This window comes from Pantherophis guttatus, chromosome 1 (assembly GCF_059756535.1).
Source record: "Pantherophis guttatus breed Tessera chromosome 1, ASM5975653v1, whole genome shotgun sequence".
Lineage (NCBI taxonomy): Eukaryota > Metazoa > Chordata > Lepidosauria > Squamata > Colubridae > Pantherophis > Pantherophis guttatus.
This window is the reverse complement of record NC_142063.1, coordinates 111,130,623-111,155,024: the sequence shown is the minus strand read 5'-3', so window position 1 is coordinate 111,155,024 and position 24,402 is coordinate 111,130,623. Positions and strand designations below refer to the sequence as shown.

General features: G+C 38.9%; 3 protein-coding genes and 1 long non-coding RNA gene across 8 annotated transcripts in view; 2 read left to right on the top strand and 2 right to left on the bottom strand.

The window, feature by feature from the left end:
• Nucleotides 1-2,802: 2,802 nt before the first annotated feature.
• LOC117667012 (uncharacterized) lies at nucleotides 2,803-15,745 on the bottom strand. Its single transcript, XR_015730757.1, has 2 exons — nucleotides 15,658-15,745; nucleotides 2,803-4,216 (listed from the first exon to the last, which is right to left on the bottom strand). It is a non-coding gene; the product is annotated as an uncharacterized LOC117667012 (long non-coding RNA).
• On the top strand, nucleotides 4,106-16,610 carry CIMAP1A (ciliary microtubule associated protein 1A). Its single transcript, XM_034420145.3, has 7 exons — nucleotides 4,106-4,291; nucleotides 6,372-6,501; nucleotides 9,325-9,522; nucleotides 10,544-10,645; nucleotides 11,414-11,535; nucleotides 14,214-14,351; nucleotides 16,042-16,610. Exons 2-7 carry the CDS (start codon nucleotides 6,393-6,395, stop codon nucleotides 16,117-16,119), a joined length of 747 nt encoding a protein of 248 aa, XP_034276036.1. The 5' UTR covers nucleotides 4,106-4,291; nucleotides 6,372-6,392; the 3' UTR covers nucleotides 16,120-16,610.
• Nucleotides 16,611-17,713: 1,103 nt separating this feature from the next.
• Nucleotides 17,714-21,204, bottom strand: BET1L (Bet1 golgi vesicular membrane trafficking protein like). 2 transcript variants are annotated; one of them, XM_034420143.2, is made up of 4 exons: nucleotides 20,890-21,204; nucleotides 20,062-20,153; nucleotides 19,762-19,818; nucleotides 17,714-18,683 (listed from the first exon to the last, which is right to left on the bottom strand). In XM_034420143.2, the coding sequence occupies exons 1-4, from the start codon at nucleotides 20,906-20,908 to the stop codon at nucleotides 18,516-18,518; spliced, it is 336 nt and encodes a 111-aa protein (XP_034276034.2). In that variant the 5' UTR covers nucleotides 20,909-21,204; the 3' UTR covers nucleotides 17,714-18,515. The 2 variants fall into 2 exon arrangements, with proteins under 2 accessions (XP_034276034.2, XP_034276035.2); XM_034420144.3 differs by having other exon boundaries at nucleotides 20,377-20,932.
• The window catches only part of RIC8A (RIC8 guanine nucleotide exchange factor A), a 30,262-nt gene continuing 26,852 nt past the window's right edge, over nucleotides 20,993-24,402 (top strand). The window contains exon 1 of one of the 4 annotated variants that reach the window (XM_034420138.3): nucleotides 20,993-21,297. The gene's annotated coding sequence lies outside the window, so the exon portion shown is untranslated. Of the gene's footprint in view, nucleotides 21,302-24,402 lie in introns of all 4 variants that reach the window. The other 3 variants (XM_034420140.3, XM_034420141.3, XM_087881426.1) reach the window with 3 other exon arrangements.

Sequence of the window (24,402 nt, the reverse complement as noted above, 5' to 3'; positions counted from 1 at the left end):
TAAAGATTTTGGGGAAGAAGTGCTGATCATCTGAGGAATTTGAATTTTCAAAGAAAAATATAAAAAGCCTATAATTTAATTACTAGCAGTAATCAAGAAATACTGAAAGAACACTGCACCCTGTCACCTTGAGCTTCTATAGACAAAGAAGTTCAAATTTTCATGTATAAAATGTTCATCAAGAATATTCCAAAAGATTTAAAGGCCTTGTTTCATTGAGCTCATTGGTAATTTTAAAGTTCTGTTTTATGATTACCTGACAAATGCTGTTGCTTACTTTTATTTAGTTATAAGGATGCCAATGAAATTTTTATTAGGATAAAAAAGAGCCTCTGAATAAAGGCTTAGCAAATTCATAAAATATCATTCACAAAAATTAATAAAGCCTATTCAAAACAATATTATTATCTATATGTGTGTATAGCAAATTTGTATGCGATTTAGTCCTAATAACTCTTGACAGCTTACATAAATGAAACCCACTGTAGAATAAAAACCAGCCTAATGTAAACATTCAAATTTAACACAGAACACAGATATTAGGAGAAATATTAGTAAATATTATTGTTTTAAGGAGCACTTTTTAAAGACCTCCAGAAACAAATCTTAATTTATGCTGGCAGATAATAGGCTTCACAAGTGTGCTATTATCATGGGTGGGTGGGGGAAAAGTTTTCTCTTGAACTCACGAATCAGATGCTCTATGACTATTTGTGAAATTGAAGTAAAAGAAAAGCCACCAGGAGAAAGAAAGGGAAAAATTCTTGGTGGGTTTGATATCAAAAGTCAACCTCGCCAGGCATTTGTCTATATCAAAAGATTCATCGTATTGACAATGCTGTCATCCATTCGTTATTTGGAAACCACTCATAAATGAAGAGTTTCCACTAGCAGTGGCTTGTTTATGCTCCATCTCCACATTAGTCATCAATATATCATTTCAAATATCATTTCAGTCCTACAAATACTGCTTTACAACTCACAGTCTATCAATGTTGGGTGCTTAAGGAGCAGCCTATGCACTGGAAAAATTCTTGCCCCACTTCACCTTGGGACTCCTCTGCTCCTGTTCTTGTAATCCCTTAGGACAGTTATAAAAAGCTGTTGGGTTGCTGGAATACCAGCATTATAAATTTCAGGTATTTGAAGGACAAGACAGTTTTGTTACCATGTTGACCTGGAAGCTTTTGAGGATTTTCAATAAACATATTTACTTTTTTAAACAACTTGTCTTCCTGTGGTATAGGGTCCCTTCACATTTTCTCTGGTATATTTTGCAGAATAGAAGGCCAATACACAGAAGTAGCCTCTTTTTTTGTTTTTGTTTTTTGTGAAGTAGCGAAGAAATGTTTGTTTGATTAGTGCTCAGTGAAATCTAAGGGGACAAGTACATCACTCTCTTCTTGGGCATTTTGACCTGATATCAATTATGCACTGGATGAATAGTGCAAGATAGAGGATGACAACTCTCTTTCTCTGCTCAGCCATTGGCCAGAAAGGGTAAGTGCTGATTGTCTGACGGTGCTCTTTAAACTCTAGATTCATAAAGATGTAGACCTGTCAATGCAGATAGCATTGTAACATCCAAATAAACTTCAAATAATCCAAAGCGCCCAAATCACTACCAAGAGTGTTTTAAATTGAGCTGAGAAGAATTAGCCAATGGAAAGTCTGATGATCTGCACAGGGGTGGATTCTACTTACCTTTACTACTGGTTCGCAGTGGGGCTGCACGCGCACTCTTCTGCACATGCGCAGAAGCGTTTTGATGACATCAGGGTCGGTGGGCGGAGCCTCCCACCGGTTTTACTACTGGTTCTATAGAACCGGTATGAATTGGGGACAACCCACCACTGGATCTGCAGGACCACATCTTTTCTCACACAGTTCAAGCTAAAGACTGTCTCTTTGTAAGCAATAGTCATTCTCTGTAAACTGCTCAGCTTCCAAAAGGAGGTGGCTGTTGATTGTACTGAAGCCATTTCTTGTCTTTGGTGCTTTCTATTAAAGATCTGGGCATTTCTCCATCCAACACTCTGTGGGTCAAATGGGTTGGTAAATCTTACTTCAGGCAATTATGTTTCCATGAATGCCTTTCTCCAAACCATCATAAAGTTAAAACTTTCATTATTCTTTTGGTATTTAAGTCAACATGGAAAAGAATAAAGTTCTCTCATTTTTAATCCAACCTGGGTGAGCAAATACAGGTAGTCCTCAACTTACACAGTCCATTTAGTGACTGTTCAAAGTTACAATGGCACTGAAACAAGTGTTTTTCACATGACCAAGGCAGCATCCCTGTGGTCACATGATCAAAATTCAGATGCTTGGCAACTGACTCATATTTATGACGGTTGCCATATCTTGGGGTCACGTGAGCACTTTTTGCAATACTCTGACAAACAAAGTCAATGAGGAAGCCAGATTCATTTAACAACTGTGTTACTAACTTAACAACTGCAGTGATTCACTTAACAACGGTGGCAAGAAAGGTTCTAAAATGAGGCAAAACTTAACAAATGTCTCGTTTAGCAACGGAAATGTTGGGCTTAATTGTGGTCATAATTGTGGTCAATTGTGTTAACTATTGTAAATTCCCTTTCTTCTCTGTTGCCTGAGACAAAGTATTAGGAAAGAAGCAGACTTGGTTTCTTCCAATAGCTATGTGGAGGAATGCAAGAATAACCTAAGATTATTTTACACAACAGGCTGCAGTAGAAAGTGAGACTGTGTCTTTAGATACTTATATGTATGCACCAGATTCAGTACATTAGACACAACTGAAGATATACAAAATATGTGTATCTTTTTCTTGCATTTGTTTAATAAGATACAGGTTTGCACTGTTACAATTTTGGTAACCCTAGTCTGGGTTAAGAAAAGAGAATTCCTCTGTTTTGATCAAAATATACATTTCCATTCATACAATATATAAAAATGCAAGTGAGTTTCATTTTTGTGAGAACCATAAATTTGTTAATATTTTATTTGCTTTTGGCGGAAGGTCATCTTAAGGGATAATAACATTATCTGTTTCAGTATATGTAATTTTGTATGGGAAGTATTGCTTACATGGTTCTTTGTTCTTTGACTAATGATCACCACATTCCCAAAACTATCTTTTATATATATAATCCATATGGGAACCCCATGAATCGAAGAGATTAAACATACTATTACCTGCATATTAAATACAGTTTTGTGAAGACTGTTTTCCTCTAGGCTTCTGAAAATCTCTAGATAAAGAATATCAGCTTTAACTGAAATAAATATGATGATTATTCAGAAGGAGAATATCATATGTCTTATTTATTTCATATGTAGGCTAGTCCCTAAATCCTATAGTCATCTTTTGGCAGAAATTAAAAGAAGTGACTGTGACTTCATCTAAAGTAGCATTTTAGACACGTCCAAAGATGTACGGAGTCCATCCTTTTTTAAGTCTGGAATTGCAGGCCATCATACTGATATAAATGCTATAAATTTTGTGAACCTAGCTCTCTGAGCTTCAAAGTAGTTGGTATGAATTTATCAGTTTCTCCCCACCATCCTTTCCTCACTCTATAATCCTGTTGTTTTAAAAATAAAACAAAATGGACAAATGTACTTATTCAGAAGTGATGCCAAATGAAAGTTGTAGCTTTAGCTGCCAAAAGACATTACGCAACTTTCCTTTCTTAATGGATTTTCTCTAGGAGAAAGAGAAAGAAATGGTAAGGAAACACAGAAATAATCTAGATGAAAAACAATATATTTAGACTCCAAGCAATTTTATTTATTGGTGTGAATTATTGCCCTGTATTTTCAGAATGTGTTGGTCTAACAGATTTTCACCTCCAAGGCAAATAGTATTGGAAGAAATTTGCCTAGGAAAATATAGGTGTGTGTGTATATGGGAAGATCAGTGCCTCACTTCCAATGCAGCACTGACCGCCCAAGCCTCTCTTTTATAATATAGAAAATTACATTAGGAGACCTAATCATGGATCTCTCACATATATAGATTGACCCTAATTCCTGACACACAGTCCAGACTTTCCTACTTGTTCTTTGGGTTCTAGAACACTAAGTACTACTATGAAAGGCAATTGTTTGTTTCTATGACACTTTCATGAAGATTCTTCTTACGCCCTCATGGAGGGGAGGGCAAATCCTTGCAAATAGAGATGGGTCCTGACTGGCCAGCATTCCATCTTCTCTTTGACCCATCCATAGCCTGTTGAACAGAAGTAAGGAAAGATATAATAGACAAGAAGGTTACTCATATACGTCCAATATCCCAAGGCGAAAGGTGAGTTAGCGTTCGATTGTTTAAGAAAGTCCTTATATACCTCATTTCTCTCCCATTTCTTTTTATAGTGTAATTAGTTTCTATGAGTCCTTAGAAATTAATGCCAACTTGAAGCTTGATATGGGTTATAAGGAACTGCAGAATACATCAATTTAAATAATGAATCAAATAAATTATCATATGAACAGAGGGAGGCAGATTTCAAAATAGCCTAAATACTGTCTTCAGATTAATCACATACCAGGCTTCTTTTTTAAATCCCTTAATTAAGCTTAGGTTTAAGCTCCCTTTTCTTTCTAATAAAAGAAGGGCAGCTCAAACTCTTCTTTGCATTGTCTTCTTGGTCTTTGGTTATCTTCTATAATTACACATCTCTCTGTGCCCCTTAAACTGATAAATCAATGCAGCCAAATGATTGGCTTTAAGAAAAGCTGCACAGTATCTTTTAATTGTTAACGTTCAGATCCTTTATTTGGGAGCAAGTCTTGTATAATTCTGTCAACCTATTTATGTATATATGTATGTAGGATGTTTATATGTATATTATGTATGTGTTTGTGTAGATATATATTTTCTCTTGAGAGCAGGCAACAGAATTTCATTTTTAATGTGAGCCAGTATGCTCACAGTAAAAAAAAGAAAAGAAAAAAAAGATGAGCCTTTTGTTAGGAGCCAGCTTATGATCCATTTGTTTAGTTTGATCAGTGCTTAGTGCTGAGGCTCTTAATGACATTCTTTGTAACAAATTTATTACCAGTTTTAACTTACTATGCCCAATTCACATTTAGGACCAAACTGATCTGTCCTTATAAAATTGTTTGCCAATTTAACAATTGAAATGTGTTAGAAACCTGTTGAGTTTATTAAAATATTCTATAATAGCCTGAGCCTTTTGATTTATGAGTTGAGTGAGAGACTGTGTACTTCAAAAGTAGTTCAGGCTAATCCAGAAAGTCTTAGCAAACAGACATCCATCTGATGAAGTGAGGGGTACTTCATGAAAACTTATGCTTTTTAATAAAATATGTTAGTCTGAAAAGATGCTACTAGACTCCTGATTTCTGGCTACCATAGATCTGAACACATCATTCCTCTTACAATGTCTGCCAATCCTATGAAATATAACCAAACAACATTCTGAAAAAATAAATTAGGTGTGTAATCTTAAATACTTGTATAGGTGAGTTCAATCCATAAAAAAATCAATATACATTCTTCAGGGGAAAGTGTTTAGGAGTCAGCATTTGGTGACAAATTTATTTTTGCCCAATACTGGAAGACTTGAAAAATCTTGTTGGCGACAGATTGTAATGGAAAAATCTATCCACAATATGGGATTGCTAAAGATCAATAGTGACTTGATACACAATCATTTACTCAATCAAAATTCTTTTCTCCTCACAAAAGTCTACCATGACTCTTCCCAATGCCATTGCTGCTTCCTATGCCTTCTCTGCTTTTAGGGGAGGCCTGGTGATACTTTCCCACTAAGGGTAGATAGAAAAGGTGAAAACAGAAGAAGACAGGGATTACAGGTAGTCCTCAACGTATGACCACAATTGAGCCTCCAATTTTTGTTGCTAAGCAAGATAGTTCATCAGTGAGTTTTGCCCCATTTATGACATTTCTTGCCACAGTTGTTAAGTGAATCATTCCAGATGTTAAATTAGTAACATGATTGTTAAGTGAATCTGGCTTCCCCATTGACTTTGCTTGTCAGAAGGTCGCAAAAAATGATCATGTGACCCTGAGGTACTGCAACTATCATAAGCACATGACAATTGCCAAATGTCTGAATTTTGATCACTTCATCATGAGGATGCCACAATGGTCAGTGTGAAAAAGGGTCAGAAGTCACATAAGTCACAATTTTCAGTGCTGTTGTAACTGTAAATGGCCACTAAATGAATGGTGATAAGTCAAGGACTACCTTAAAGTAGGAAGTAAAGACCAAATGTTTTCTTAGCACTTGTATGCCAATAAAGCAGAGAAAATGCAACAAGGCTGTATAAAATATAAAAGGAAATATCCAGTTGGTGTTTTAAAACATTTGTTCTGTATTCATTTCTTCATTTCTCAGGTTTTGGAATAAGTATCCACCATGAGCCAAGGAGGTTGGATAGGAACATGGAGGCCTCATCGTCCAAGAGGCCCAATCATGGCCCAGTATACCAGTCCTGGCCCCAAGTACTCCATACAAGGAGCAACAGGTAAATAAATAGAAATAAAAATGTTCAAGACTTTAAAATATAGTCAGTGTTTTGTTATATATTTATTTATCATTGCCATTTATAGCAGACCCCCACCCAAAAATGTCTTAGATAACAATGTAAAGCATCCAATAATAACAATTAGTAGAACTGATTTTTTTAAAAAAAGAATTCAACATGAAAAGACATCACAACATACCCACATGTATTCTCTTTTGGCAATAAATTTCTGTAATGATTTTCTGCACATTTCAGCAGTGTGATCCCTACCAGTTAGTGCCTGATGTGTCAATATAGTACTTGCTTGATGCTGATATTTAATGTTCTACACTTATTATTTTTATAGCTTTTTAAAACTGTAATACTGTTTTTGGTGTTTTTTCCCCCTGATTCAAGTAGAATTTAATTTCAGGGCTTGGGGACCTCCTGAAAAATCATCCTCTCAAACTTCAGGTCTTGACATTATGTCAGGAACATCATAACTCTTAAAATCTAGATCAGCCACCTCCACTTAATATCCTCCAAAAGTGATGAGGTTGCAACACCGAGAATTCTGTCAACACAACAATAGTTGGCAAATGACAAACTTTTGAATTGGAAGCACTTAATCTTGGTTCCAGATTGGTGATGCTGTTGAGGGTAGATCTGCACATCCAAGCTGTGCCAGCATAAATCCAGACTCCTAACTGTTTCCCAAGGGCAACATGGATGAGGCCATCCTTTCCCTGCCCCCCTACCCTAGCCATCAGGAAGATAACCTCAGCCATCTTGTGCTGCACATCAAAAATTTTCAACTTGTATCAGCACTGGCCATGCTGCCCTGTTTATCTGTTGTGCTTCACTTCATTGTAGACAAATATTGCATTCTAACTGGTGCTATAGGTCATTTGCTTTCCACAACCATCTTGCCCTGTGCTGCTTAGCTGCCTTCCCCATTTCTGAACTGCTCTTCACAGATGAATCCAATTCGTCACTGGAGTATGAAACTCAAGAAGCTTTTTTCCCTTCTAAGTTCACCAACGGAAGAGTAAAATAATGGGGGATTATTAAATAAAGATAAGATAAATTGACAAGAGTTTTGCCAGTTTCCCCTTCTAGCCCAGGTGACAGGAAGAATGGTAAAACAATGGTGTTTTCTCTTTAGGTCTTTTTTTTCCTGCTTTATAACCAACCCATCAATAGAAACCCTTAATGGGAAGTTGTCCATCAATGAAAATTACACATCCTCAAAGAAACATTCATGTAAAGGGAAAAGGTTTGCTCCTGCTTTCCCAGCATTGGTTGGAAGGATAAAAAAAATAGAGGATTGCACCACTTCAGGGCCACGGGAAGCATGGTCCATATGGAATACCAAAGACTTCATTCTAGCCAAAATTGAAGTGAGGTTGAAATCGGGAAGTTACTTTATTGAGCCATTTTTATTTTCAGTTGGTTTATACCCAGAAATCAAACAACTTTTCAAACATCATTTGGGAAAAGCGCCAGCAAAAATAATGTTTTGGTAAGGCCAGACTTGGAATATTGCATCCAGTTTTGATCACCGTGATGTAAAAAAGATGTTGAGACTCTAGAAAGAGTGCAGAGAAGAGCAACAAAGATGATTAGGGGACTGGAGGCTATAACATATAAATAATGATTGCTGGAATTGGTTATGTCTAGTTTAATAGAAGGACTAGGGGTGACATGATAACAGTATTCCAATATCTAAGGAAGGATCTGCCACAAAGAAGATGGAGGTCATAGCACCTGAAGGCAAGACCAGATGCAATGGATGGAAACTAATTAAGGAGAGAAGCTACCTAGAACTAAGAAGAAATGTCTGACAGAACAATTGATCAGTGGAATGGTTTGCCTCCAGAAGTTGTGGGTGCTCCAACACTGGAAGTTTTTAAGAAGAGATTGGACAACCATTTGTCTGAAATGGTATAGGGCTTCCTGCGTGAGAAGGGGGTTGGACTAGAAGACCTCCAAGCTCCCTTCCAACTATGTTATTCCATTAATATCTAGACCAGGTTTCTTGGCTTGGCACCCTACAGATGTATTTCAATCACAATTCCCAGCCAGAAGGAAATTTTGGGTGTTGCAGTGTCAGTACATCCTGACAGTTGCTAAACTGGGGAAAAATTAGTTTTTCAGAACAGAATCCTAGGTTTGCCTCTGATTTCTGTATTGGATTATAGGATATCAGGAGACAGGGATTACAAAGTTTGTGTTAGTTGTTATCTGAAGAGAAGATGCTAAGATGATACAACTTAATGCGAAATTTCTGAATACTAAGTCAGGAAACTGATAATACCTTTTCTAACAAATTTATTATTAAAAGGCATAAGCTTTCATGAACTGCAGCACATAAAAGCATTGGATGAAGCTCACAAGACTTATGCCTTTAAATAAAAGCCTGGTGGCTCAGCAGACTGATAGCATTGTGATTAATACCAGCTGTCTGCAATTACTGTAAGTTCAAATCTCACCAGGCTCAAGGTTGACTCAGCCTTCCATCCTTTCTAAGGTAGGTAAATTGAGGACCCGGTTTGTGGGGGCAATAAGCTGACTTTGTATAAATATACAAAAGTATGAAGGCTATTGCTTAACGCATTGTAAGCCGCCCTGAGTCTCCGGAGAAGGGCGGCATATAAATCAAATTAAAAAAAAAATTCTTAGTTAGAAAAGGTGTTATCAGACTCCTCATTTTTTGCTACTACTATCTCTCATCTAAGGGTTTCTCTGACTGTGGTTGGGATCTCCTTGCAAAAGGAAGATATTTATAATTTTAGGGGGTCATACTACTATAAAGTTGACATGATGCAACTCTTTTCTTTCCAGGTTATGTATCGCACATTCCCACCAAAAGGAAAGCGCCTGCCTATAGTATGTATGGTGCAAAGCCTCCATCTAGCAAGGACAATGTTCCGGGTCCTTACTTTGTGCAGGGTACTGTGACTAATAGAGGAAAGAAGACTGGTCCCTCTTATTCATTAAGTGGGCGAACTGAAACAAAAGTGGAGACTACCCCTGGTCCCGGTGAGTAACAGACTTCGATCCCAAGTATATAAATCAAGTGGATTGCCTCTTCTAAAAGCTCTGGTTTTGAAAGATTCTGGGTGGTTATATAGAAACAAAACCCTGTCATCACCTGTACAAGAAAAGGAAGTGATGTTATCGTTCGCAGTTTCATCATGCAGAACTGTTTTCAGTTAACAAGAAGGCTTTGTTTAAAAATAGATCTTGGTGCTTGAAGAACTGACTTCAACGTTCAGAAAATAGTCACCTTTAGATCAGATGTGGGCAGTACTCAAATTAATCAATCAATCAAATAAATAAGCAAACTAGTGTACTTAGATTATAAGAATGGGATGAACAGCCTACTATTTGTTCAAAATGTGAATGTTCAGATGGACAAATAGATCACGTTGACAAGATAACTTTTTTGTGTACACACACATACCTCTCCTAGCTTATTACTTTCAATGTTTTTTCTCCTCTATATTACTTCTAAAGTTCTAACCCTGTTCCTCTTTGCAAGCAGAAAAAATGGTGCAAAGATTATATTTTATCCTGTAACTAACTTGGCTCATGGTGGCCACAGAAGAGGTTCATGTCCTAGCAACAATACAGAAGTGGTTTACCATTGCTTCTTCCAGAATGGTTTTTTTCCCCAGTATCCTAGTTTGGCTTACAGTTCTGGGATTTCTTGATGCCTTAAACACAATTCCCAAAGCCATTCAAAAAATGGCCACTATATTTTTAACTTGGGGGGGGGGGTGTCACTCAATAATTAATTGTATCTGAATTATTTACTTTATTTTCTGGAAATTTGAAATTAAATCAAATTAAATCAAATTTATTTTTTTGCTCCATTCCTGCCCAATTTCGCGAGCCAACCCTATCTACTTTTTTAAAGTGTGGTCTCTGATCTAACCTCAAAAAGAAAGAACAATACCTGGTCCTGAATAAAATTGCTCAGTCCTACTTTAAGACATACAAGGTACAATGAAAATTAAGTTTAAATCTAGTTTTCAGCAATGTTGTCTGTTTTTCCTAGCCTGTTACTCACCTGATAAGGCAAAAAAGGTTATCTATAAAGCTTCTCCCATGCATTCCATGGGATATCGAACTCATGGAGGAAAGGTGGATAGCACACCAGGTAAGTCTGATTCCTTCTGTTTGTTGTTTGACTTTGCTATTGTTTGAAGGAATCATAGCCAGATCCTGTTAATTCACAATTCAGAGCAATATCATCTAATAAACTGGGATGCAGCTCAGTTCCATGCAGGTTTCCTTGGAGAAAAGCCCAACTGAATTTGATTATGTGTAATTGAACCGAAGATCATAGAATTGTGATTCTTCCCACTACAAAAGATTTTTTTTTCTCATTGAGGTAAGTTTCAGTTGTGCCTATCTCTGTTGCACTATGCCTATCCACAATTTATTGGACCAATTGTGCAGCTAGAACATAAACGTGGTGGGAAATTGATTTAAACAAGAACAAGAACAACAACAAAATGGGCATAGCACAGAAAGAGCCCTTCATACCTCTTTAAACAATAAAATTCAGAAATTGCCTTTGGACATGAAAGTATTCAAAAATCAGTTGTGATGTCTTGTGATAGTTTGACAATCAAAGAAAAATACTCAACTATTCTCATGAACAACCTTCCATAGTCTAATTTGTGGGTTCAATTTTCAGAATTCCCAATCAGCAATGCCACAGGAAAGTTTATTCACTGAAAATTCTGGGAACTGAAATCCTGGAACATGTCTAGAAAGTGCAGGAAAGTGAAAGGCTGTTATTCCCAAATCCTAGTCTAGACAAACCCAAAGTAGCACTTTGAAAATCAGTGATTACCAGTCTCTTTCTCCAGGATTGCCAGAATTCTCACTCTTCATTTTGGTAATATTCACATTTTTCCAGGTCCTAACAATTATATGATTCCAGAGGTCCTTGGACCACACTCAGTGGCTACCTCAGGCAGCCCTTCCTATTCTATGACAGGAAAGAGTAAGCTTGGACGTTTTGATGAAGACCTTCACAAGGTAATCTGTGGACTCAATTCTTATTTTGTTGTACCAGACTTTGTAATTTCATTACCACAATGGACAATCTGGAAACACATTTGGCTTTTAAACCCAACATTTGTGGTCTTCTGCTACTTACAGTTGGGCAGCATAATGGTTACATTGTTGAGTTGCACTTAACTCTTCCCATTGTCTCTATCTTGATGGAGTCAAAACTCCATCCAGATGACTAATAGAGGAGTGATAAAAAGCAGCAATTTGTACTTTATTCATTAAATAATTAATATGAAAAGTTGGGGGGGATTGTACTGGTGAACATATATGGAATTCTGATACTTTTGCAAAAGCAGCTGCTGGGTGAAAGTTTTGCCCAGTTACAAAATGGCTGCCCTATGGACATGATTTGCTAGTTTGCTACCAGCTACCCCATCTCCTACTCCCTACAGGACACTTTCCATTGCATCTTCTTATCTTTTTCTGTGTGGGAGGGGTGGATGGTTAGATTTCTAAGCCGAATTCTGGACTGCAGCTGCTCAGCATTTTACTCATTTAAGAAAATGTTTGGGATCCACTTGAAGACATCTAGACACCAAGAAAGACATCTGGGGGTCATATATTGATTGAGTCTTTTGATAAACAATCTACAACTGACTAAATTTGTACAATACTCTAAGTCATAACTCATTATTAACAGACATAGCTAAGCTCCGCAGGCAGGGACTTTATTTCTCTACTTCCTTCTTGAAGAATTCGGAATACAGTACTGTTCTACTTCATATATCTTGGTTATGCTCATGAATATTTGGTCAGCATAAACTTTCACGGGAACTGACTATTGGTTATTCACAAGATCTTGTCTGCTTGGAGGTGGGGGATCAGTGTGGCTTCTTTGGATATAATGGGGAGAAAGATGATCTTTCTCTGAAGTTGGAGGAAAGCACAACAGTTGTACAGAATTGTTTTTCAGTTTCCTTGGTTTACTTGTGTGGGATGTATTCTGTGTGGGATTTGCAGTTGTATTTTTGCATCATAGTCTCAAGGATGGGATGCTAAAGGTAAAGCATTCCAAAGAGCAGAAATCCGACCTGAGCAATGTGTAGTGAAACACATTTTATAAGAGAAAAAAAAAAATCTACTTACAGGAAATACATGGTAGGGATAGGCAAAGCCTAGTACCTACATCCTACAAGGAAGAGTGCCAAATAGGTGCTCTGTGCTTGGGTGTCTAGGAAGAAAGGCAGAAGGAAGCAACCTGAGATTGGGAACATCATAAACAAAGAACAGGCAGAGGGATAGAAAATAGAGAAGAAAGAGTGCACAATTTTAGTTCTCTATCTACATTCCACTGCTCCCTGGTAGTCAAGTGAAGTGTTAACAACTACGTTATAATGCCTTGGTAAGGCCACACGTGGAATACTACATCCAGTTTTGATCACTTGATGACCAAAAAATGGAAAAAAGATGTTGAGACCATAGAAAAAGTGCAGAGAAGAGCAACAAAGATGATTATGGGACTGGAAACTAAAACATAAAAAATAGTTGCTGGAATTGGGTGTATCTAGTTTAATGAAAAGAAGGACTAGGGGTGACATGATAGCAGTGTTCCAATATCTCAGGAATTGCCACTAAGAAGAAGGAGTCAAGCTCTTCTCCAAAGTACCTGAAGGCAGGACAAGAAACAATGGATGGAAACTAATCGAGAGAAGCAACATAGAACTAAGGAGAACTTTCCTGACAGTTAGAACAATTAATCGGTGGACCAACTTGCTTCCAGAAGTTGTGAATGCTCCAACACTGGAAGATTTTAAGAAGAGATTGGACAACCATTTGTCTGAAATGGTATAGTCTCCTGCCTGAGCAGGTGGTTGGACTAGAAGACCTCCAAGGTCCCATCCAACTCTGTCATTCTGTTAGTCAGATCATGAATTGCTGAAAAGTGAGTGACAGTGCATTTACACATACAATACCAACATGAGTCACCTAGAAGACTAGGATACTTAATTTCAAATAATTCATAGTTGGGCCAAAGTAATATTTTCTTGGGCTATCCAGCCCTTCAGTTATGCTTTGGGGCAGATGGGAACATACACACAGCATCTATCTCCAGCTCCTTAAAGTGCTGCTGTCTTTTCCTGAAATCAGCCCCATGGCCAAAGCCAGCATCCTCTTTGCCCTCGTCTCTGTTTTTCTCTCTCCTCCATCCTATCCCAACAGAACATAAACCTGTCTCCTAGCAATGAACTCTACAGCTAGTCTTTAGGTTACAGTGGCAATTGGGACCAAGATTGCAGTTGCTATGTGATGTGGCCGTGAAGAGCAATGTCATGAATTGCATCATTTAGCGACAGCAAATCCAGACAGTCTTAGTTGCGTTCAGCTATGTGGGTTGTTAAGCGGGATAACTGTGAGTGCAGGGAGGCTGACAGAAGGAAGACTTCTTTGCCTATAGTCTACAGCTATCTAGAACTTTCCCCAATACTATCAGATTGGTAGAGAAGCTGTATTCAATCAAAGAAGGCTAGATATGAACATTATTTAAATTAATAAAAAGCAGAAGGAACAAAATAATTCCTGACTATGCACATAACAATAATTCCTGAAATGTGTAATGAGCTGCCCAGTTTTTCTAGAAGATGATATATGAGCTACCTACATTCCTTTTCAACTTGGGGCACTGTGTGGCTTTTCCTTTCTAGACCCCAGGTCCAGCAGCATATCACAAGCCCAGTGTAGAGATCTACAAAAAGAGTGCACCAAAATATACCATGGCAGGCCGACTCAAAGATCAGAAGACTGACAAAATGCCTGGACCTGCAGAGTATGAACTGGGAAAGGTGAGAAAATTATATTTTTTTTTACAGAAAAAAAGAAAAATGTCCACCCACCTGAAAAAGTATTACTTAATTTTCATAAGGGTTATGACATTTATTAGGGCTAAAATGTATGGAGGGAAGAATGTTGCATTTATTCTTGTACAATAGAAGACCGTTTCGCTACATACTTTATTTTTAAGAATGTGATCTTTTCCTTTACCCTGCAACATTCATATAATCCATTCGCATATTCCAATAACTTGTTACATTAGGAATGAAATTGGGCATTCATTCTTCCTAACTTTTATCTTGCCTCAGAAGAAACATCTGCTTTCTTAAAACTACAGTTGACTGTGATATTCAGAGTTCCCAACTGTAATGTAAACTCTTCCCACAAACTAAGATAAATCTGTAGCTTTTAGCTCTAATCTAAGAAAAGTGCTGAAAAGCTTCCTCTGGTCACCCACCTCTTGTCCCATGCTGTCAACAAGCCTGATTGTCTAAAGAAGGGCCATCTTATCGAAGCTGCGAAAAATAGACCAGTGTTTCTCAACCTTGACAACTCCAAGATAGGTCGACTTCAATGCCTAGAATTAGGTGTTGAAATCCAGCTATCTTAAAGTTGCCCAGGTTGAGAAATGCTGATCCAGATCATAAGATAATAGAAGAGTTTTGTAAAGCCTAGGTTTTTATGATCCAGACATGGTAGCTCAAGTCCAGGGCCTCAAGAGGAGTTATAGAGGAAAAAAGTTATTGAAGTAAGAAGGAAGCAAAGAATAGAAGAACTGACATTACAAAGGATTGCTCTCCCCTTCTTTTCTACTGCCCTTTGACTAGTGCATGCACTGGAACTGGAATCCCTGGAGGCTCCAACAGCTTCTTCAACTGTTTCTGCTGATTGCTCCCTTTCTTCTTCTGGCTCGTCTTCTATTAGCTTTTGAAGGGATCAGGGAGAAAGAATAGGCATCTCCCACACAACATTCCTTTTCAAATTATATCCATGGAATCTGAAATGGAGAACCTAAGGTTCCGTGAGACTTAATGGGAGAATAAGGATAAAGAAAAAACCTCTTCACTCAAATGCAGCTAATTTTCTAACATTACAATGCTCTGGTTTCTGTTCAGATAGGATATCATCAGATGTATGCCTTTTAATTAGAGATTTTGAGTTTTTTTAAAAAGACAACTAAAAATTTCTGCAGCCTGAAAAAGTCTGTAGTCTGCTGTACTGCAATATACCTCCAGGGATTCCATTATCAAAGCTTCAGAAGACCTCTAGATGGCAGCAAAGAGATATAGCCTAGGCATATAAGAAGGATACTCTTACCTGGCTAAGTGGGGGAAAGGTATCTTCTGGGGCAAGAAGTTGAGGGCCATGGGTGGCTGAAAGTGAGAAGAGACCGTCATGAGGTTCAAGCCTACAGCTGCTGTATCAGTAGGAAAGTAGTGGCTGTATGTCCTTTTCTTGGCTGTAAGCAGTTAAAAGTCAAGATTGAGGGAAGGGCATAGTATTTGAGCTCTCTCTCTTGAGGACCCCATCTGCTAAATGGGTCTTGGTGTCTACCACTACGTTTGCTATTATAAACAATATTTTTCTTATTCGAAGAAAATAAATGCTATTAAAATGTACTAATTTTACAGTACAAAAATGTACCAATAGCCAGAAGACACGTCAATTTTGCCTTACCTGTTTTCACCCTCCTATCTCTAGATATCTTGTGCTCCTGTAATCAGTTTTGGAATCAGACATTCTGATTATACAACCCCTGTGATTGTGGACGTTTACTGACTTTGTCCTCTATGCAGAAATCACATTGGTTTTTCAACTTGTTTTTATATCATGTTGCTCACGTTTCAAAGCTATCTATTTTTAAAGCTTCAAAACCAACTAACAACTGTTTCACCATGTTTTATAAACACCTGTCTGGAAGGACTATCACAAATATTCAGTAACCAGTTATTGTTTGAGACTGACATTCTAATCTCTCTGACAAAAAGAATGTGCCACAGCCACCTCTTGTGATGAAGAGAGCCCATTGCAAATTTTGCCCTGCTGAATATATGCCTAGATTCTTGACACTAATATAGAGACCATGGTGTCATTTTCCAGAAATTGAAATTAGAAATATTTTATAGTATATATTTTTTTCTAAAAACCTACTTGGATTCCTGCTTCAGAACTATTTCACAGAACTTGCTATTCTTGCAGTAAGTCACATTAAAAAATATTTTGTATATCACTTTACTATCTTCGTTTAGAATAAATAAATTGGAAAGTCAGTGTCTACTTTGTCCTTTTTTTCAATGAAAATTAATTCTCCATTTATGGTATACAATATGGAAAATAGAAGGCATGGCCGGCTGGGTAAGTCTGGGAGTTGAAAGTCCACTCATTTTAAAATGGCCAACATTGAGAAAAACGGGCCTAATGAATGCTCTGGAAAATTGGGAATGTTGTCATAATGCTTAAACTTACTTTATTTTCAAATTTAAATACAATGTGAATGTTACTATTTCAATTGTGAGATAAGTTGCAATTCAGATTCACCCACAAAAGAATATTCACTTGGTTCAAGTGAAAGGTACATGTACACCAATTACAGGAAGATCCAAAATGGACCAGCACTGGATATCCTGTTCCTTCTATTCTTTTTTCCCCACTATGGAACCATATATGGTGGCAAACTGTATTTTGGAAACCAAAAGTATTGATGAATCAGATATGAAATAAAAATCTTGTGTTGTACATCTAGAGTTCTTTTCAGTAGACAAATACACAATTGCCTTGTTACAGGTAGCCCTCAACTTATAACTTTTCTTTTAGTGACCATTCAAAGTTACAATAGCACTGAAAAAGTGACTTATGGCTGTTTTTCACACATACAATTCTTGCAACATCCCCATGGTCATGTGATCAGAATTTGGACACTTGGCAACACACATGTATTTATGACAATTGCATTGTCCTGGGGTCATGTGATCAGTTTTTGTGATTTTTCTAACAAGCAAAGTCAATAGTGAAGCCAGATTCACTTTATAACCATGTTACTAACTTAATAACTACAGTGATTCCCTTAACAACTGTGGCAAGAAAGGTCATAAAATGGAGCAAAACTCACTTAACAATTGTCTCGCTTAGCAATGGAAATTTTGTGCTCAGCTGTGGTCATTAGTTGAGCAGTACCTGTAATTGTACATACTATTTTGGCTTAAATGCTGCTAATGCTTTAATAATAAACATCAGAAGGAAAATATTATTGATGCTAGCGAGATGAGAATCAATCATTAGTTGTCAAAATACCTCTAGAACTACAATGAAATCCTATGCACGTTACTCAAAAATAAATCTTATTGAATTCAATAAAATACAATTTAGGAAAATATGCATAAAATTGAAATTTTAATCTAGAATCAGTACATCAAATTAAAAAAGAACCTTAAGGTTGATTTGGACAAAGTTTAAAAAATGAAGATATGTTAACTTACTACATGGTTAGTACAACTCAAAACTGGCAAATCAGTTAAAGGATTGATTAGAATAGAAAAAGAAAAAAGCAGAAATAATGTCATATATTCAAGGTGTTTTCTATTTTGTGAGTGCTTTAAGTCCAACTCTGTTCTTCTACACACCTCTTTGAGAGTTAACAAGCAAGGATCATTGTTTATAGCTGCTGGTTTATCCAAAAACAGTGATAAAGCAATTTTGCTTTAGAAGACATTCCAATGTGACAGACTACTTCTAAAAAATGCACATATTCCAACAACAGTCTTTTAAGCAACACTTTTTTCCCCATCAAAATGGGCATTAGAACATTTTTATTAAACTTTGTCAGGATTTTCCTGCTGAACCATAAACTGCAGAAAGCAAATCACCAATATGCTTCCTCTTTCACCAAGTAAAGACAGCAAACTAATACAAGGGCAGAGGGAAAGAGACTTCATTTTAGTGAATTGTGTTGCATTTGAGCGTTCAAGTAGAAAGAGACAACATCATATCCCCTTTAAAGAAAAAAGATGAGTTCAGAATGGAGAGATCATGCTGTAGTTCATAAAGGAGCTTCTGGGTTACTGTGAAAATTTAAATAATCCTTCCCAAGATACACATCTGAAGGTCATTCACAGCTCCATTTTCCACTACCACTTTTTTCCTTCAACTAACATCCAGTACAAAACTAATAATTTTCCTCAAGTTCGTGTTCTTGTTACCAAATAATACAAGATGAAGAAGACAAGAACCAGTCCACCAGAGACATAACAGAGAAGCTTGCGGTTGTCCCTTCCTGACCGAGTCATAGTAGAGAAACGCTTCACGCTTCCTGTGAGAAGACCTGTCACGCTCATAAAATCAGAATCCTAAAACAAACAAACAAAGATAACTGTAACACATTATAGATTGCTCAAAATAGCCAAGAAAATCTAGAATCTGAGAGATTTTTTGATTCCCATTTAAAGAAATTATTAATTAAACTGTTAAATATTTGAAAGGAAAATTCTATCAATCATCTTGTTCTTTTTCTTCCTTACTCTTCTGGTTTTGTCTTTTAGAATTGTGTTTTTATTTCCTTCATTGTATTGTGAGCAACCTAGTCATTCTTCAGTTGGGCAGCTCCTAATCAAATCAAACTGTAAACATACACAAACATACTTCTTACATTGGCAACATTCACAATGTAATACTATAGTGATGCTGCAGTATTTTTCACTATGAATTTTCTAACGTTATTTATCCTCACAGTTTATCCAATAGGAGAAAAATTACATGTCTGAGGTCCATCATTCATTTTTATTAATAATGAACAGACTATTAAACTTAAGTCTTACAAAACAGTATGATGAACAGAACATATCATATGCAAAAAATATTACAATGATAATATAAAGGGAAAACTAACATGTGCATGAAATAACAAGCCACAGCTGCCATGACTGGTTGTGATTTACCAGCATTACAGACCACTTGTTATTTTTATAATATGCAATAGCCTATACATGATTTGTACTTGCAAACATGGAAATGTTTATATATAGGAAATCCTTTTGAAATTGACTTCACCAATTTGACTATACAAAGCAGTTTCTTAAAATATTTTATGAGCAATGGAGACCAAAGGTTCATATTTGACTTCTTTTAGAAAAGTAGCGCACACAAACATATATCTCTGGGAACTCCATGGCAGGATAAAATACATTGGTTTTTGTTGTTGTTTTGCTTTGGAATGAAAACAAAATGACGAAAGTTGCCAGGAAGGAAGAAAGTTTAGTAGTAATAACTTCTTTAAATGTGATTGGTACAATCTTCTCACAAAATCACGTTTTTATATAACTCAAGTGTATTGTCCGATATTATATAACTCATCCTTCACAGGATGAAGGCACAAGTATATGGAAGGTTTCACTAATAATTCCACATGAACTGCAAATAGTTCTTTACCATATGATCCAGGTACTGGTTTTCATCCTCAGCATCTTTGTCAATGTCCAATGCAAGCTAGATTTAAAAAAGAAGAAATTATTGTTTTTAACATTCTCATCTTTGACATATTTTAGTAATAATACTGATTTTGGAAAAGATTGATCAAAATTACAATTTTCATTTCTTCAATAGTAATAGAGGAAAAAAAAATTCCGGCATAGAGAAAAAAAATCCAGCATAAAGAAAAAAAATCCAGCATAGAGAACTCATTATAATAAGCTAGCAGTGAAAAACTAACAGATCGAGTGAGCTACCAACCGATTTTAGACGGGTGACTTTAGTGGCCAGATTTTCTGTCATGCGCTTATTTTCCACATCTAACATATCATCCACCGCATTTGTGTTTGGACCTACAAAAACAAAAAAAGAGTCATAACTTAAGAACAGCTAAGAATACATGTAGGAGTTCATAGAAAAGGACAAACCTACAGATGTCTAGAGAATTTAACACACACAGGGAACATTTCCCCAAAATCCAGCTTCAAAATGTTATTGAGCTGGCAAGAGTTCAAAAATAAATACTTTTGTAAAAAGATAAAAACAATGAAAAATGGCTATGCCACCAAAGCCTACCCAGTTCCATATACCAGGGTATCCTATCACCATTTCGTATGGTCTCCTGCTTGGGCAAGGGGGTTGGGACTAGAAGACCTCCAAGGTCCCTTCCAACTCTGTTATTCTGTATTTTACTATTGCTGTATTTTACTATTTTACTATTGCCTTTCTTCAGCCCCAACCAAGACCCTTAAGTGAAAGCAGGAAAGCAGGCGTAGTGGCCACGGAGAGAAGAGAACGGAGAAGTCAACTGTTCTTCCCGGAGGACATTCTCTCCTGCCAGCTGCCTGCCAGATGTTCCACAGACGATGGTGCCAGTCCCCATCCCCAAAAGGTTGGAGTAATGCGAAAGGAATGGAGAGAACTCTAAGCAGAGGATGGCTCGAAAACACCCCTTCCTTATTTTGCATCCCTCTCCTCTTCCAAAACTAATGGACCTGTCAAGGCAATGAAGAAAAGGAGAGCCGCGGCACCCACTCGCTCTTTCCCCCCCTCTCCTCCTCCTCCCCCTCCTCCTTTTTTTGCACTCACCTCGGCCCCAGTCCGCCATGGCCGCTTCCTGCCTCCGTGTCCCTCCGTGTCCTGCTCCGCCCCCCGAGAAGCGGAGGTTTGTTTTGGTTCGCGGGAAAGAGGAGGACTCTGGGCCCGGCTGCAGCCGCGGATAGGTCTTTCGGGGAAGGCGGGCTCTTTGGCCTAGGGAGCCTGACGCTGGCGGGGTGTTGCGCGTTGCCGCTGCGTGTGAACGAAGGGAGGGCTAGCCTGTAATAGGAAGCGGGCGCGGGCGCCCAGGCAAGCGGGGCTGAGAGGGGCACGGCAAGCCTCGCGCGCGGAACGCCCGTCCGTCTCGGGAGCCAAAAGGGGAAGCTCCCCGCTGAAGCGCCTTTGGAGTTTCCGCCCCAGGCAGAGAAATGCTGCGGGCGACCTTCTTTATTACGCAACGTAGGTAACTTCTGCTCTTGGGGGTTCCAGGGAGGCTTAAGTATAGTCTCCCCCCTTTTTCTGCCTCCCCTCCTTTCCCGGTCTCGGTGTCATCAGGCAAGAAGCATAAGTAGCAGCCCAGGGCTTCTCGTGCGTTGTTAGCGGGGGGACTAAATATGAAATAATGGTCTTCCCACGACGCATTGACCCAGTAGCTGACTCAACCTGGCGTTAATTGGTTTACGGTTCAGTGTTGGTTTAACTGCCTTAGTTGGGTAAACCAGGGTTCAGCTTCCCAGGGTTTTGGCAAATGTGCAAGGTCATAAATAAGGGTTACTTTTCATGATTTAATAGCAGAGGAACACACTATTCTGGTGGTATGAGCTTTTTTTATTGCAGAAAAGATCCTTGATTAAAAATTTGCATTGGAGTTTAGTGGGGGGGGGGGAGAAAAAAAGGAGGACACGTCGCAGTTTCAATGGGGGCATCATTTTAAGGGGTGTAAATTGGCAAAGGTCCCATTTCCTATCAGTGGGGAAAGTTTAAGTGGTAGCGCTCTGTGTACTCTCCATGCTCAGGGAAAGCTGGAAATCCTCCCGTTTCTTTCCTTGAACAGCACAAGCTAATAGTGTCCCATACTTGCATGTTTCATATAGTCACATCTGTCCTGTATTGTGCAGGTAAAAGCAAGAAATATTTCTTTTAGGAAAGTAGGTGTCTGCAGGTGTATAGCATTGAATGCCAAACCCATCAACTACAGCTTTTGTGTGGAAGTGTGGAGTCATAATTACCCGTATACTGCTTCAATTACTTCCATCTAGGAAATTTTTGAGCATAAACTGAGTGACCTGATAGAGCTCCATAGGTCACAACCTAAAATTATCTTCCCTTCTCATTTTCTCTGCCCTAATATGTTCTTTTTGTGCTTTTATTATTGTTGAAAATAGTCATGGTCCTCCTGGAGAAAGTATCTGTTGGTTGCTTAGAGATGATATTGACTTTGATGGCACATAGCTAATTGATCAAAAAACAGTCACAACTTAGTTTACTAAACCTGCATTAAAAAAAAAAGATGAGTAGTTTCACATGTTATGTTAAGGTGGGGGAATGGTGGCTCAGCAGTTAAAGACCCTGAGCTTGTCAACTGGAAAGTTGGCAGCCTTTCAAGTGCCGTGCAACAGGATGAGATTCTGTTGCTTCCCCAGCTCCTGCTCACCTAGAAGTTTGAAAGAATGTATATGTGAGTAGATAAAGAGGTACCATTTCAAAGAGAAGTAACAGCATTCTGTGTGCCTTGGCCACATGACCACGGAAAAGGTCTTTGAACAATGCTGGCTCCCCGGCTAAGAAACGGAGATAAGCACCTCCCCTTGAAGTAAGAAATGACTGGACAGGGGAAACCTTTACCTATGTTAAGGCATTATTGTGACAGAAATCAAATGCAATTTGCTTCTCTTACTTGCAAAGCAAATCTCCTTTGGAATAAGTTGGCCTACAGAAGTGCTAACATCTGTTCCCAATATCTTGTTCCAGTTGCAATGCTGCTTGAGAATTATTTATTTATTTATTTATTTATTTATTTATTTATTTATTTGATTTGATTTGATTTGATTTGATTTGATTTGATTTGATTTGATTTGTATACCGCCCTACTCCCGAAGGACTCAGGGCGGTGAACAGCCAACAATAAAATACATAAATACACAAAATTTAAAAACCCGATAAAATCAAATTAAACTTTTTGGCCCAGACAAATTAAAATACCCCAATAATTTAAAAACAGATTAAAATTTACATATTTAAAAAGGGAAGAGATCAGGCCAAGCCCGCTTGATGGAATAAAAAGGTCTTCACAGCACGGCGGAAGGAGCGCAGATCCGGGATCCTCCGTATCTCCGGGGGGAGCTCATTCCAGATGGTAGGTGCCCCCACAGAGAAGGCTCTCCCCCTAGGGGCCGCTAGTCGACACTGTTTGGCTGACGGCACCCGGAGGAGTCCCTCTCTATGAGAGCGTACTGGCCGGTGGGAGGCTATTGGTGGTAGTAGGCGGTCCCGTAAATAACCAGGCCCTAAGCCATGGAGCGCTTTAAAGGTGGTAACCAAAACCTTGAAGCGCACCCGGAAGACCACCGGGAGCCAGTGCAGCTCGCGCAGGAGAGGTGTTACATGGGAGCGCCATGTCGCTCCCATTACCACCGGCGCGGCCGCACTCTGCGCCAGTTGGAGCCTCTGGGTGCTCCTCAAGGGGAGCCCCATGTAGAGAGCATTACAATAGTCCAGGCGGGAGGTGACGAGGGCATGAGTGACCGTGCGTAACGAGTCCCGATCCAGAAAGGGACGCAACTGGCGAATCAGGCGGACCTGATAAAAAATCCTCCCGGTCACGGCCGTCAAGTGCTCTTCTAAAGACAGCCGTGAATCCAGGAGGACGCCCAAGTTGCGAGCCCTCTCCGTGGGGGCCAATGATTCGCCCCCAATAGTCAGTGATGGCGTCAACTGGCTATATCGGGACATCGGAAACCACAGCCACTCGGTCTTGGATGGGTTGAGCCTGAGCCTGTTCCTCCCCATCCAGATCCGTACGGCCTCCAGGCACCGGGACATCACTTCAAGGGCATCGTTGGGGTGATCCGGGGTGGAGATGTACAGCTGGGTGTCATCAGCGTACTGATGGTACTCCACCCCGAAACCACGGATGATCTCGCCCAGCGGCTTCACATAAATGTTGAACAGGAGAGGTGAGAGGACCGACCCTTGCGGCACCCCACATATGAGGGGCCTCGGGGTCGACCTCTGTCCCCCTGTCAACACGGACTGCGACCGGTCAGAGAGAAAGGAGGAGAACCACCGCAACACAGTGCCTCCCACCCCTAACTCTTCCAACCGGTGCAGCATGATACCATGGTCGATGGTATCAAAAGCCGCTGAGAGATCTAACAGGACCAGGACAGAGGAGCACCCCCTGTCCCGAGCCCTCCAGAGATCATCAACCAACGCGACCAATGCCGTTTCCGTGCTGTACCCGGGCCTGAAGCCCGACTGGAACGGATCCAGATACGTCGTTTCATCCAGGTGCTGGGGAAGCTGTTGCGCAACCACACTCTCAACAACCTTTGCCACAAAACG